Here is a 14057-nt window from a genome sequence, read left to right as displayed (position 1 = left end):
TTCGACTTTGAGAATGAAGTTTGTGACGTGCACCTCTTTATTCTGATTGGTCGGTAAACCGAACCTAAGTGAGGGAGGATGTAACGGGGTACGTAGCCCTAAGTGTACCCTGGTTACATGAACTGTGACACGTCATACTTCGGGATATTTGGTACAAGGTACCAAGGCCAACCATTGGCTGATGACATTGCTTTACTATAGGTGACTTATAGTTTGTATTTAACTCAAGCTTTATCTACCTATAAATACACTCCGTTTACAATCTACATTAAATTGGTCACTTCGCTCCCTTTCGGTAAAAGGGGACCTGTGAACTGCCGTTCACTGAGAGTTTGTATACTCTCGGAAGCCAACTTCCTCCAGCGCAAGGTGCTGTGTGACCCCGTCACAATCTCCATCTCCAGCGAAGATGCCTTAAAATCACCTGCGGGTTTTGTCTATTAATAGACCGGTAGTACAATCAAATCAACATTTACGACATCTTTTCGAACATAAATTGTCTTAAGTAGAACTGACATAACAACAAAGGACCAAATTTCGCTTAAGTACGATGGATCTTGCAGCAACACAGTTACGTAGTATAAAATACGCTTTGTTTTATAGCGATGCGTAGCGAGGCGGCGGCTCGATTTACAAAATACTTCCGTTTAAACCTTAGTTTATAATTCCAAATCTGAATGTTTTTAAGCGAAAAGATGCCCACCGCGCACTCGGCCTAAACTATTATTAATAGACCGCTTGCGGGGCTTGTTGAATAAAAGGTAGCTGGAGATAGGGAAGTTTTGAAACAAAAACCATCCGGCAATGTACCTTATACTGTATACAGGTGTGTATTATAGATACCTTCTGTTGACTAAACGTAAACCCCACACAAACTAAAGAAATTATAATACTCACTGACATGGCCCGCTGAGACGCTGACACACTCTCCGATTTGTGCTGGCAGTCATACGATATTCACCGCAACCAGCAGATATGACGGCGCAGGAGTTCAAAGCCATGGAGCAAGATAACGGGGTCACTTCACCATCCACGACCCAAAGGGGGGGTGCCCGCTCGTGTACGAGACGCCTGGATTCTTCTCCGAAGATTCACGCGTGCCGCAGTGGGCTCAGAACCTCGCGACGGACCTCTTTAGCTTCGTAACCATCCACTACAACGTCTGGGGCGTGCCCTTCGTCGTGCTTTTCTACTATCTCTACAGTATTGGTTACGGTTACGTGTCAGTGTCGCTCGTAGTGCTCTATCTACCGTCGTTCCTTAGTGGTGCCCAGAAGACGGCAAAAGGAAACCCCTGGCCAGCCTTCCGCTCCAGTCACATATGGGGCCTCAGCGCTAAGTTTCTTGGAATCAAAGTCATTCGGGAGCAGGAGCTGGGCAGCAACAAAAAGTACATCTTCGGATTCCACCCTCACGGCATCATTGTGCTGTCACGTGTCTCCACCTATGGCGGCAACTGGGAAAAGGTCTTCCCAGGCATCCCGACACGAGGTACAGCACCTGCTGCTGAAGCTGATTTACTCGTAGGTACTAACTCTATGGGTGTTGTTGGTATTCTTCGACAGCATTGGGCGCCTCGACGATGTACTGGGCCGTGAACTCTGTCTGTGGCTTGGCGGCGTCGACGCCTCCCGCTCCACGGCCGACAAGGTTCTGAACGACGGCACTAGCATTGTCGTGTATCCTGGTGGTGTCCTGGAAATCTTCAAGACGGACCCCAACTCCAAGGTGAACGAGCTTGTGTTGAAGAAACGTCTCGGTTTCGTCAAGTTGGCTATGCGCCACGGCGCGGAATTGGTTCCAAGCTTCGTGTTCGGAGAGAAGTGGCTCTACAAGTGAGTATTAATACCGGTTGACAATGCATTTTGACGTTGCTGTTCAGTTACTTACCTGCGTTTATGATGTTTCTCGCAGCATGTGGAACCCTCCTCAGGGTTTGATCGACTTTTTCCGCAAAACGCTCAGGATCCCCGTGATCATCTTCTGGGGAAAGTTCATGTGGATGCCCAAGCAGCCGCCCAAGGGCAAGCGATTTGGCGTCGTGTACGGCAAGCCTATTCCTACCAAGCTGACAGCTAATCCCTCCGAGGAAGAGATTCACGCTGTGCACACGCAGTACGTTGCGGAGATCCAGCGACTCTTTTCGGAGTATAAGAAGGACTTCGGCTACGACGATGACGAGACATTGCTCATCAACTAGGCTAGATGGAACTCGTGAACATGATCTATTCCGTCTTCTATGATGTGAATTCAAAGCTCTCTGGAATTTAATGTTGGGGTGGAGGTCTGACTTTTTGAAATGATCGCACAACAAAAGTATCGTAATAGAGAGCAATCATTTTATGACGAAATGTGATGATGCTTGTAACTCACACATATACTACAGTTGTCCCGTACCCGGGAACGGAGGGGTCATTCCAGGAGCTCTGCCTCCCGTCGGGATGACTCGAGACCCTGGAATCACTCCTCACCCCGCCGTCCCGTCAGGGTGGTTCCCGTTGAACACAACCACGCACGTGCCCCTGACCGAGCCCGTTAGGGTGGTCCTATAAGGGGCCCCAGAACGCCGGAGTCTTGGCGTCGTGGGACCAAAAGCACCTCGCGACATCAAGCCCCTTCCCAGAAGCTCTCTGTTGTCCTACGAAGGCCGACAACAGACGAAGTGAATCCTTCCTTTTTTCAATATGTAGTGTAGTGTATGTAAGGTCGAGAAGGTGTTAGGCCTCTCTTCCGGTTAGCTCTCAGTCTTATATTTCCCTCCTTCTACTCAAGAGGAAGTCAAGCCAATCAACTAACTTTTATTTTCAACTCTCTAGTGTTCCTATCTACCGTTCCTGCAGCCACTGAACAAGACCGTACTCCCTGAACAGCCGCGGACTACCCGACCCTTGAACGAAGAGGAGGTATACGACATCTGGTGGAGAAGCAGGGTAGTCTGCAAGCTGGAGAAGGTCTTGCTCCAAGTGAAGTCTCGCGGAGAACGTCAGAAGGAAGGACAAGATGTCGGCTACTAGCAACAGAGAAGATGAGAGCGCCATTGTCCGGGAAGAAGAAGGCCCGACGAAGAGTCTGCCTTCGAGAATGCGACCCAGTCTGTCGACTACGCAAGGCCTCCAAAACGTGCAGAATATCATAAACCAAGCGGCTAACCGACTTGGGGGGAACAACTCTAGAACTGGTGTCGAGCCACCCGCGGACGCTTTGGGCTCCGGGGTCCCTGCGACCTTCACTTCGGAAGGGTTGGGCTCGATGCTGACTCTGGACGGCGGAGGCGGCCGAGGTACGGTGCAAGGTTGGCTCAACTCCCTCAACTGGTTGAGATTCGTGGCCCTCCTGAGATTGCAGCCGCTATGGAGAGAACTGGTGGGAACGGTCTCGTGGGGACTCCCCCTCCTACGACTCCAGTAAGGATTGCAATCCCGTCGTACCAAGGTTTCACAATTCGAACCCCGAATACGTCATATGGGCAGGACTTCAACCCGCTCTTCTCCCTACCAACTGTCCCTGAAATCGGTGGACGTGCTTCCCCGGCAAGTATTCCTCCGAGGACCTCTAACGCTCCTCCTTGGGGTCTCCAGCCCTCTGGTAACTTGCAAGGTGGCGGGGGGAACGCTCCTGCAGTAACCGTTCCCGTTCTTCAGAGTGTTCCCTTCCAGGCCTCATCGCCTACCGTTCGAATTCCTACCCAAGGCACGGGGTCTCGAACTTCGACTACCAGTGGAATCGCGTACGGAGTCGACCCTACGAGAACAACCCGAGCTTCACAAGGAAACGGAGGAACTACGGCTTCGGCCGGAGCCCATCAGGGTCTTGCGTATGTGGAATATGGAGGTAACTCCTACTACTCCTCGCCTACGTATGGTAATACGCCTTCGACTACTAGTGACCAGTATGGTATGCCCACTAACATCCGGAACGCTATCCGCATGCTCCAACCCTTTTACTCGGTAGGAGCGTCGGTAGAGAAGGCTCGATCCTTCTGGGAGGCCTTCGAGAACGCCACAATCGGGCTGGACGAACCTCTGCGACTTAGCGCTTTCCGTGAATGTCTGAAAGGCAAGGTCGGCGAAGATTGGTGGATGTACTCGCGCATCAACAGCTTTGAAGCTCTGAGAACTCGGTTCCACAACCAGTTCATCAGTCAGACCCCGTTGCAATTGAGAACCTTAAGAACACTAAGCGACCCAGGGGAATGTCCGCCGAAGTGTGGGGCGACATGATTTCAAGCCTCTGCGATGATGCTCAGTGCTACGATCCTCAGATGCGTTACCAGTACTTCTTGTCTGGGCTTCGGAACCGAGATTAAAGGAACGCTCTCACCACGACGATGATTGACTCCATCCCTGCGGCTGTGGCCATGCTGCTCCTTAAGAATATGCACCGTCCGGTTGAAGACGACTCCGAGTTCGACAATGTGCCGTCCCCTAAAGCTTCCCAAGAGAACGCTGTCCTCGAACGCATGATGAACATGATGCAGCAGACGCAGAATCTACTCGCTCAGCAACAACAGCAACAACTTCAACAGCAACAGCAGTTGATGGAGCGTCCCCTGACGACCGCCTATGCTTCCCCGGCGATGAATGTAGCTGCTGCCTACTCTCCTCCTGATCCGAACCCCTCTCTACACTATCAGCCTACCGGGACGCTTCCTATTACACCCATCCGGGACGTTCGTGTGGGTCCAGACTTGCGAACCCAAGATGGTCTTCTCGTGTGCGGTCGGTGTCACACTCTGGGGTGTAGTCGAATTCCCTGTCGCCGCGGCAAAGCCACCTGTCCTCACTGTAAGGAAGTGGGCCACATCGGTCCTGAATGTGAGCGTGACCCCCCTAGCGGATTTCGGAACACCCAGCCGAGGAGCGGACGCAAGTGCTTCCTGTGTGATGAATCGGGTCATATGTTGGCGGAGTGCCCTCTAAAGACGTCACTAAAGAGACTGGGCGGTCCGGCAGGGGCAACGGTGGGACCTGTCCAAGGACAAGCGCCCAACCAGCAATGATGGGGGCGAGAGGGAGGGGAAGGGAGTGTCGCTCCTTCCACTTGTCTATGGATCGACACAAATGGGAATACTTTGAACTCCGCGGAGGAGTCGACCAAGAGGTATGAAGTGTGTCCTGTTGGAGGTGGGATGAGCTCCGCCTTACCGGAAAGAAATGAAACGAACGTAAGCAATGAACATATGACGAGAACTGAAGAAATACTGCCGTTTGAGCATGAAGGACGTACGGCGCTCGTGTGGAACGGGGTATCGGTAGTCTCAAACCCAACGACTGTTGGAAGCCGGAGAGAGAAGCGTTTGTAAAAGAGGTAGGCTCGGGACCCGTATGGGACGGATCCGCAATAGCTGCGCACGTCGACGAACGCTCCAATACGAACCTAAGAGTGGTTACGAGAGATGACCAAGAGAGCGAAATCGAAACAACGAACGAAAAACTAAGCAAGGAAGGAGAGACGGAAGAGCCGCAACTTCAGGCGTCCTCGACGGAACGAGACTACCCGTCGACGTCAACGAACCACAAGAGTGTGGTTTCGAGCGTGCTCGATCAAGACGAGGAAAAAGGTGAGTCCAATGACGGCCCTATACAGGAGGAGTTACTCCCAGACGTGACGGAGGTACTCGAAAGCCCAACCCGAGAAGAATATGGAGCTACCGAAGCTAGTGTTCCAGTACCAAAGACGGAACCACGTGAGCAGGAGAAAGACGTGACCCCTCCTGAGAGAGACGACGCCTCCGAAAAAGACTCTGAGGACGTCGTCAGTGCTAAGTCTCCAAAGGATGAACCGGAGAAGGAGCCTTCCTTCGCGAGGGTGTTCACCAAAGAGGAACTAGATACGTTGGAAGAAGGTAAACCATCCGAGCTGGCTGAAGAGAAAGAAGAATATGACAAAGAGCTCGAAGACCGACTGTTTCCTCTCGATGAAGTCGAACTGAAGCGCCGGTTAGTCGAGAATGCGGAACAATCGAAGGAATGGTCCCTTGCCGAGTTGAGTGACTTACTAGGCATTCCCGAAGAACAACTAGCGAGGACCCGAGATTCTTCCCCCGGTCGGCTATCTACTCCTGAGTACTGGCTGGAATGGTTCCAAAAGACGCTGGCCTCGTCCGGAGAAGCGAAGCGAGCCAACCGTAATTTCAAAGAGGAAAAGCCAGTACGGATCAACTCTGTGACGTCGGACGACTCCGATTACCGCGACAAAGGTGGAGGGACCGCGACGAAGAGGTTCTCGTGGCAGGACGCGCTTAAGACGATAGTGCACTTCCCGGAGCTGAAGGTCCCCCCTCTACCTGGAGAAGAGTGTCACGCGGACCCCTCTGTAGTGGAAGACAATATCGCGCTGGCCCTGGGAAGTCCCCCGAAAAGGGCCTCCGGTCTCAATGAAACCGAGTACAAGTTGCTGGACCCTCGCGGTGTCGTGTCTGACCCTTGGCGAGCCATAGTGCGACGAGCAGTATATTCCTCGTAAAGGGTGAAGCCTTAAGTGAAGGTGGCTGGTGTGAAGGGTGTATTGGTGAAGGATCGCTAGAAGAAGAAAAGAAAGATGACTCCTCGCCCCCCACTAGGCTCCAAGATCTCCGAAACCGGATCGAGGACTGGATCAATAGCCTCGCTGCTCCCACTGACTCGCGATCGAAAGAGCTACTGACTAAAAGAATTGCGAACCTTTACGAGGAGGAGGCTGACCAACTCCGCTTGAAGATCTTCGAGAGGAGTTCACCCTGCCGACTCTGTCGTTGGAATGATCCTGCTCCTAGGTGCTCTCCAGCGCCAAAGATAGTCAGTTTCGACTGCTCCTCTATATTCAGCAACCGTACCGAAGCACTCGGACCAAACTGTTCTTCACGAGATAAGGAAAACGGGTTATACGGCTATGTGAACGTCGTCGCTAACGCTCCAGAACCTCGCCCCAAGCCAGGCCTGGTGGAAGTACCGTGCGCTACTAATAACAGGTCCGCTGACGAGGAAGAAGGAATCGTTCCCCTCGGCAAGCGAGTAATCGGATCGGTAGGGGGCGTGGAAGCTCTATCGTGGGGGTTTATCGAGAACCTCCCGGCCGAACTTCTCATCGACTCAGGAGCCGTAGCGTGCCTAGTGCATAGGCGGGTATTGAAGCGTCTCGGCTTAACTAACTCTCCTCTAATGCCCTACGTTGGCAGTCTGAACGGTGTGTCCGGGTCTGCGCTCGATATAGAAGGAGTAATCTACTTGCCGGTGACATTGGGCTCTGTTGAGAAGAGAATACCGTTTGCCGTTGTACCTAAACTACATGTCGACGCCATCCTGGGCACCAACGCTCTCAAGGACTTTCGCGTCGTGGTGGACTTGGACGAGAATACAGTCACGCTAAAGGACACGAGAGAGGTGTTCCCTCTGGGGTCCCCTCGGGTGGAAGACTCTTACCTGTCCCGCATCTCATCTACCATTCGACTCTGCCCTGGTGGACAAGCTCTATTAGTTGCGGAGGTGCTAGGTCAACTGAGCGACGGGACCACCGTCATCATAGAGGGGCTTTCTGCGCTGGATGACTCCATTAAAGTTGCTAGGACCCTGTGCACTGTGTATAACGACCTAGTGGTCGTGGAAGTATGCAATTCCTCTATCGAGAACACCGTCATCAAGAGAAGCACCAGATTGGCGAGTGTTACGGTAATCCCCGCGACGGCGCTTCAGCAAGGAACCGCTGCGAGTGTAAAGCACGAAACCGCCCTGCCCGGCGAGGCCCAGACTAGGGACCAAAGAGCACAAGACCTGTGGGTCCACTCGGTCATTAGCGCCTCTAATTCGACGACCGAAGTCGCTCAAAAATCCATACCAGGGGGTGGACCGAGTACGCAAGGAGGAGCTCTACGTCGACCTGGACGAGTCTAAATTGGTGAGCGAACAGAAGAGAATATTCACGGGGTTCCTCCAACCGTTCAAGGACATGTTCGTCGAAACTTCGATGCGCCCCGGACGGACGAACCTGCTCGAGTTTTCTATTGATACTGGAGAGCACTCGCCTATAAAGCAACCCCCTTACCGAGTGTCCAAGGCGGAAGGAGACGTGATGGAATCCGAGATACAATAATACTTAAGGCAAGAACTCATACGACCCTCTTCTAGCCCTTGGGCGAGCCCGGTGCTTATGATCCGCAAACCTGACGGCGGGATACGGTTCTGCATCGACTATCGAAGACTGAACGCTGTGACTATCAAGGACTGCTACCCGATGCCGCTCATCGATGACATTCTAGATGTACTCGGCAACGCTAAGCTGTTCTCTACGATGGACATCGCATCCGGCTACTGGAATGTCCCGATGGCTGCTGATGGCGTGGAGAAGACTGCCTTCACCTGCAAATATGGTCTCTTCGAGTGGCTCGTAATGCCGCTCGGACTGTGTAATGCCGTACCGGCCTTCGAACGACTGATGGAGACTGTGCTTGTTGACCTTAAGTGGCGGACTTGTCTAGTGTACCTCAACGACTGCGTGGTCTTTAGCGAAGACTTTCCTACCCACCTAGTACGACTAAAACAAGTCTTGGAACGGTTCCGGTCGGCGGGATTCAAGCTCAAGATGAAAAAGTGCAAGTGGGCACGCGACCAGGTAGCGTTTTTGGGTCACATCGTCACTCCGTCTGGCATATTGCCCAACCCCGAGAAGGTCAAGTCGGTGATGAACGTGCTCAGACCGCACGACTTGCACACTGTGAGGGCGTTCCTGGGTTTGACTAGTTACTTCAGGCGGTACATCCCGGGATACGCAGCCATATCGGCCCCAATCGAACGGCTTAAGATGAAAGGGGCCCGATTCTTCTGGAGCGACGCCTGCGAGGCCGCTTTCCTGCAACTAAAGCGTAAGCTGGTGGAACCTCCCATCCTGGTGTATCCCGACTTTTCGAAGCGCTTTTATCTATATGTGGACTCGTCTAAGCTCGCTGTAGGGGCGTGCTTGATGCAAACCGTTGAGGGGCGCGAGAGAGGCGTGGCCTATGCGAGCAAGCTACTAGTTGGCTCCGAGAAGAACTGGGTCCATAAGGAGGACGGTACGTCGGAGATCGAGTGCTGGGGTATCGTTTGGGCCACACGCAATTTCCGCTGCTACCCGGACCGTTGCGAGTTCGACCTATACACGGACCACAAAGCTTTGGCGTGGGTATTCAACGAAACTAATCGTACGAGCAACGCTAAGCTGGCTAGGTGGGCCATGGAGTTGTCTCAATTACGTTTCAAGGTGTTTTACAAGCCTGGTACTTCGATGGGTCATGTGGATGGTCTGTCCAGGCTGCATACCCAAACCATCAATGCTATCGCTATGGCGGAGCTACTCAACGATGCTGAGGAGTCCCCTTCTAGTACTGTCGAAGTCGGGGAGACTACGACTCTCGACTCGACTCTGCTCCCTTCAGGGACCTTGCCCGAGGACGCTGGCGAAACTAGACCCGAGCCGTTCCCCGACGAAGAAGAGGTTACCGACCAAATCCTAGTGTCCCCCGTTGATGTGTTCGGGCTACAACAAACTCGCTTCGTGGAAGAACAGAAGAGGACACCCTGGATCCAAGCTATGATAGCGCTTCTTAGCGATGGAGCTCTAGCTCTGGACCCTCAAATGCGCACCAAAATCCTGCTGATGGCCCCTAACTACTCGGTAAAGAACGGCGTACTCATGCGTCGCGTACACCTGAAGGCTCGCGCTAGACCGGCGTCTACTCTTGACGTTCCTGTGATTCCCCTGCCTTTCATATCGACGGTACTACATCACTGTCATAAGGATGTACTTGCCGCTCATGTCGGAGTTACTAAGACGCTCGACAAAGTGCGCAAGCACGCTTACTGGCACGGATGGAAGAAGGATGTGGCCGAATATGTTCGGGAATGCACCGTGTGCGGCAGTGGTAAAGGCTATCGCCCTTGGAGGAATGGCCGAATGCAGAGGATGCCCGTACAAGAACTATCGGGACCTTTCTCGCTATATGTGGTGGACGCCAAAGGTCCCTTAGTGGCTACTCCTCGAGGCAACAAGTTCATACTCGTCTTCGCCGACTATTTCACTCGATGGGTCGAAGCGCTCCCAGTGGCCCGCTTGGACACTGTAACGTTCGTGGAAGTTATGGTGAACGAAGTGATCTCGCGGCACGGAGTCCCCGAGAAACTACTGAGCGACCAAGGATCCAACTTCATCTCGAACTTGGCTCGATCCTTCTACGAAACACTCGGGATCAAGAAGTTGTTTGGAGCTGCTTACCACCCTCAGACTCAGGGGCTAGTCGAACGCTTCAACGGCACGCTGATCGGGATGCTTAAGATGTATGTCAACGAAGCTCAAAACGACTGGGACTTATATCTTCCCCGAGTACTGTTCGCATACCGTTCGTCGTATCACGAGGCCCTTAAGGACTCACCATTCTTCAGCTTGTATGGCCGGGACCCGGTGTTACCTCTGGACCTCACGTTTCTCAACACGAACAACGGATGGAAGAGTAACGAAGTCGCTAGCTACAGACGAAAGCTATTCTTATCTCTACAGGATACGAGACGATTAGTAGAGCGCCAACTCTTGAAGGCCCAGGGCAGACACGGCAACTACTGAACAACCAAGTACCGATTAAGTTCAAGAAGGGAGACCCGGTGTGGGTCTACCAGTACTTCCGAGCTCGTCGCGGGGAAAAGACCACGAAGAAGCTCGCTTTCGCGTGGCATGGTCCGTACCGTGTGGTCGGGATCGTGGGAGAGAACTCCTATCGAGTAGCCATCCCTTCTCACCCTAACCGGGTCGTGACCATTAACGTCAATAGGTTGAAACGTTTCCAAGGGCGGTGGAGCCGACCGTTCCCGTCTGAAGTACCCGAGGGAGTCCAGTCGAGTCCGGGTGTAGACGACGACGGACCTCTATCAGAAGAGGACCTCCCCTCTACTAGCTTCGTAGAGAGACTCCAGATTGGAGGGGAAGTGACGGCCCTGACCGGAGTTCCTTGCTCTGTGATCGACATAATCGCCCGACGCAAAAAGAACCGTGAAGAGCAGTTTCTGGTGTTGTTGGCTATCTACGAGACTCTTTGGAGACCACGAAACACTCTATTGCCCGCCTACGCTGCTCTGATCAAGGCGCTCGAAGAAACCCGTCGTCGGAAGGGAGACCTACCAGAACTACGTCGCAGCGCGCGGTTGGAAGACGCTAACGCCGCCGTTGGCGAACAAGAGCTACTCTTCTAGGGAGAGAGAATCGTGACGGGTCGATCCAATGAGCCAGAGTAAGCTCACGACCCCGCCTCCCTCGAAAGCGTCCTGAAGAACACTTCTTACGACTTTGTATATTTTTGAATTCTACTTCACAAGTTGCTGATCTCCTACATACCAAAAAGAAAAACAAGTTTACCGCGATCTCAAGAGGATAAACGAAAACAACAAGTGGGGACGAATCGTGGTGAAAAACAAAAAGAAACTTAAAAAAAAAGACAATGCCAGTACTCTTACTCTCATCCAGTGAGGAACGGTTCTGGAATGGTACGAATCACTAGCTTCTCGACGCCCGCTCGTTAGGCTGTTTTGTCGGACCTTTTAGCCGGCGAACTAGGGGCAGAATGCTCACCCGGCGAACTCGACTTCCGAGGTGCTGACGGGGACCGCGAGGCCGAGCGTCCCTTACGGGGCTCTGCCTTCTTCAAGGAAGACACCGAACGCGACCGCTTACGCGTGCCGTCCCGCGACGCTGGAGCAGACGGAGGAGTCGGCGTTTTGCCGTCGGTCGGTTTGTCAGAAGTGTCTTTACTCCCCTTCGCGTGCGAAGGTGATCTTGCTTTGTCCCGCCGGGATTCCCTACTCGCCTTGGTGGCTGAGGACTTCGTCGGAGACATCGACCGAGACGCAGGACGCTCCTCCGAACGTGACCGACGGGACTTCTTGCGCACTGGGGACTTCGATCGTGACCGTAAAGGAGAAACAGAACGTTCTGGCGAAGCAGCGCGCGCTTTGAGTTTGCCTTTAGCGCGTGAAGATGAAAGTGACCGGTTGCGCGACGAACTTAATCGAGGCTTCTTCAGGGAGGTAGAACTGCGAGACGGGGAACGGGAACGCTTCGCGCGCTCTTTCGCCCTCTGAGACTTGTGAGAGAGCTGTAGACGCTTGTTGGGAGGCTCGTCGTTCTCCGAACTCTCGTCGGAACTAGAAGAAAGGCGCAGCGTCTTCTTAACGGGACGGAGTTCTTCAGAGTCACTCTCGGCTTCATCCTCCTCGTAAGCCGACTCTTCCTCACTCGCTTCCTCCCAAATCGCCGTGTAAGTGCCGTCAGTACGCTCATACGCCGCGTATCCCGCCGAGTCAGCTTCGGACGCATCTAAAGGGGTTACCTTGGGTGTTCGAAGAGCTCCTTTCTCCCGTATGCGCAAAAGCTTGGCCGTCATCTTCTGAAGACGCGAGCAGTGACTAAGTGCATACCAGACTCCCTTCGAACGATCCCCTACCCAATGAGGTTCATGATCCTCCTTCGACTTAATGTCCAGCAGAACGAGGGCCAATGCCCGGTCCGTGAGCTGACTGTCGGGCTTCGAGCTATTAGGGTCCAGGGCTCCGGTATGCTCCAACAACTCCGGGATGGTCGTGAAACCTCCCTCGTCGATCCGGAACGGCTTGAGAGCGTTCTTCACTTTTCGTGAGTACGCTCCTGAGTCGCGCGAGTACAAGTTGTCGATGACTGGGCCATTGTAGGACTTGGCGTCTGGGGCGTTCCGGCCAGGCTGTCCTCCCATCCACATAAGGCGACGACGATGCGCGCAGCTCTCGAATAGACGAAGGAAGCCGAAGTAGCCCCAGGTCTCGATACAAATGCTCAGGAACCAGACGCGTGCGACTACTGCCGCCATCTTAGCCTTGCGCCGCTGGGTCTGCGCGTTGGAGGTCCTCAACGGGACGTTCGCCTGCCAAACCCAGAACTTGGAACGGTTCTCGTTCCAAAAGCGCCAGTGAGAAGCGTGCACATGCGGGTACTCTTGAGGGCTGTACCACAAGTGCGAGCCCGGCCACGGGTACGCCAGCTGGTACGGTTCCTGGCCTAGCTCGGCCGCCTCGTAGTAAACCCGTTTCAGATCATCAACCACGGGAGAAGGAGTCGTGTCCGACAGCTTGAATGGTAACGCGAACGAAGACCACGGGTGACTCGGACGCTTCTTGCCGGAACGAGGACTCTCCGTGATCATCTTCTTCTTAGTCGAGCCAGTGCTGACGCTCTTGAGCGGAAATCGACCATCTTGCGTGAAGCGTGGGTGCCGAGGCGGCTTCCCGCGAGTCGGTTGCCGAGGCGGCTTGGGCATGATAACTACCGGCCCCGTCAGAGCGTCCGGAGCCTTCCCCGTGTCGTTCAAGATCGCGGCGGCTATGTCATCCAGGAGCTCGAGGCCGATGGAGCTAGCATTTGCAGCCAGGACGTCTCGCATGAGGATCCAGAAGCGCTCGTCGGCTAGAGTGTCATCTGAAGAGGAGCCGTCGGAGTCCGAAGACTCCACGTTCCAGACGGCCTTGAGGCGGTGCGTGGCCGTTCCGCGCGAGGTGCCCATACTGGGGTGGTGATAAGAGAGGGCGCCGAGGGTGTGTCGGAAGTCGGGGCAAAATTGCCAAATGAGCAGGAAAACTGCCCGTCGGTGCCTGGACCTCCGGCCCTGTCTCTCTCGAGGTTCCTGTGATAACTGTATATTGGGTGCAAGAGAGGCTCCTGAAAAGGACGAGGAATCGGCGTTCTCCTTTCCCAGCTACTGGACTTGACAGATAGGTGGCGACTAAGACGGATGGAGGTCGAATGACGTCGAGAAGGGTCGCCAGGGGTGTACTCAGTTTCTTATTTGCCGAGTGTACTCTCATCTAAATGGAGGCTCATGCTAGTGTTTTCTACGAGTACGCCCGCTGAGAGCTGTGGGCCCGTGTACGTAGGGGCTGTAACGGTCTGGGTCCTTACGACTCCTCTACGTAACGTTACCAGGGAGTTCTTCGTTCCAAGTGGTGGCGGTGTGGTCAAGTTGGACTTGCGGATATTTGGAGCGAACTGTGCGGTCGGTTATTACCGAGAACGTACTTTAAGCAAACGAACTT

At 53.7% G+C, this 14057-nt stretch overlaps 1 protein-coding gene across 1 annotated transcript; it reads left to right on the top strand.

Moving 5' to 3' along the window:
- Positions 1-975: 975 nt before the first annotated feature.
- PITG_20017 (diacylglycerol O-acyltransferase, putative) lies at positions 976-2271 on the top strand (the record flags this gene model as incomplete). The annotated part of the gene is made up of 5 exons (XM_002895908.1): positions 976-1048; positions 1090-1466; positions 1513-1523; positions 1566-1835; positions 1915-2271. The coding sequence occupies 5 exons, from the start codon at positions 976-978 to the stop codon at positions 2198-2200; spliced, it is 1017 nt and encodes a 338-aa protein (XP_002895954.1).
- Positions 2272-14057: the final 11786 nt, after the last annotated feature.

The sequence above is a fragment of the Phytophthora infestans genome, genomic scaffold (genome assembly GCF_000142945.1).
Source record: "Phytophthora infestans T30-4 supercont1.123 genomic scaffold, whole genome shotgun sequence".
Classification (NCBI taxonomy): Eukaryota; Oomycota; class Peronosporomycetes; order Peronosporales; family Peronosporaceae; genus Phytophthora; species Phytophthora infestans.
Note: the sequence above shows the minus strand (reverse complement) of the source record. Positions and strands in the feature narration are given on the sequence as shown.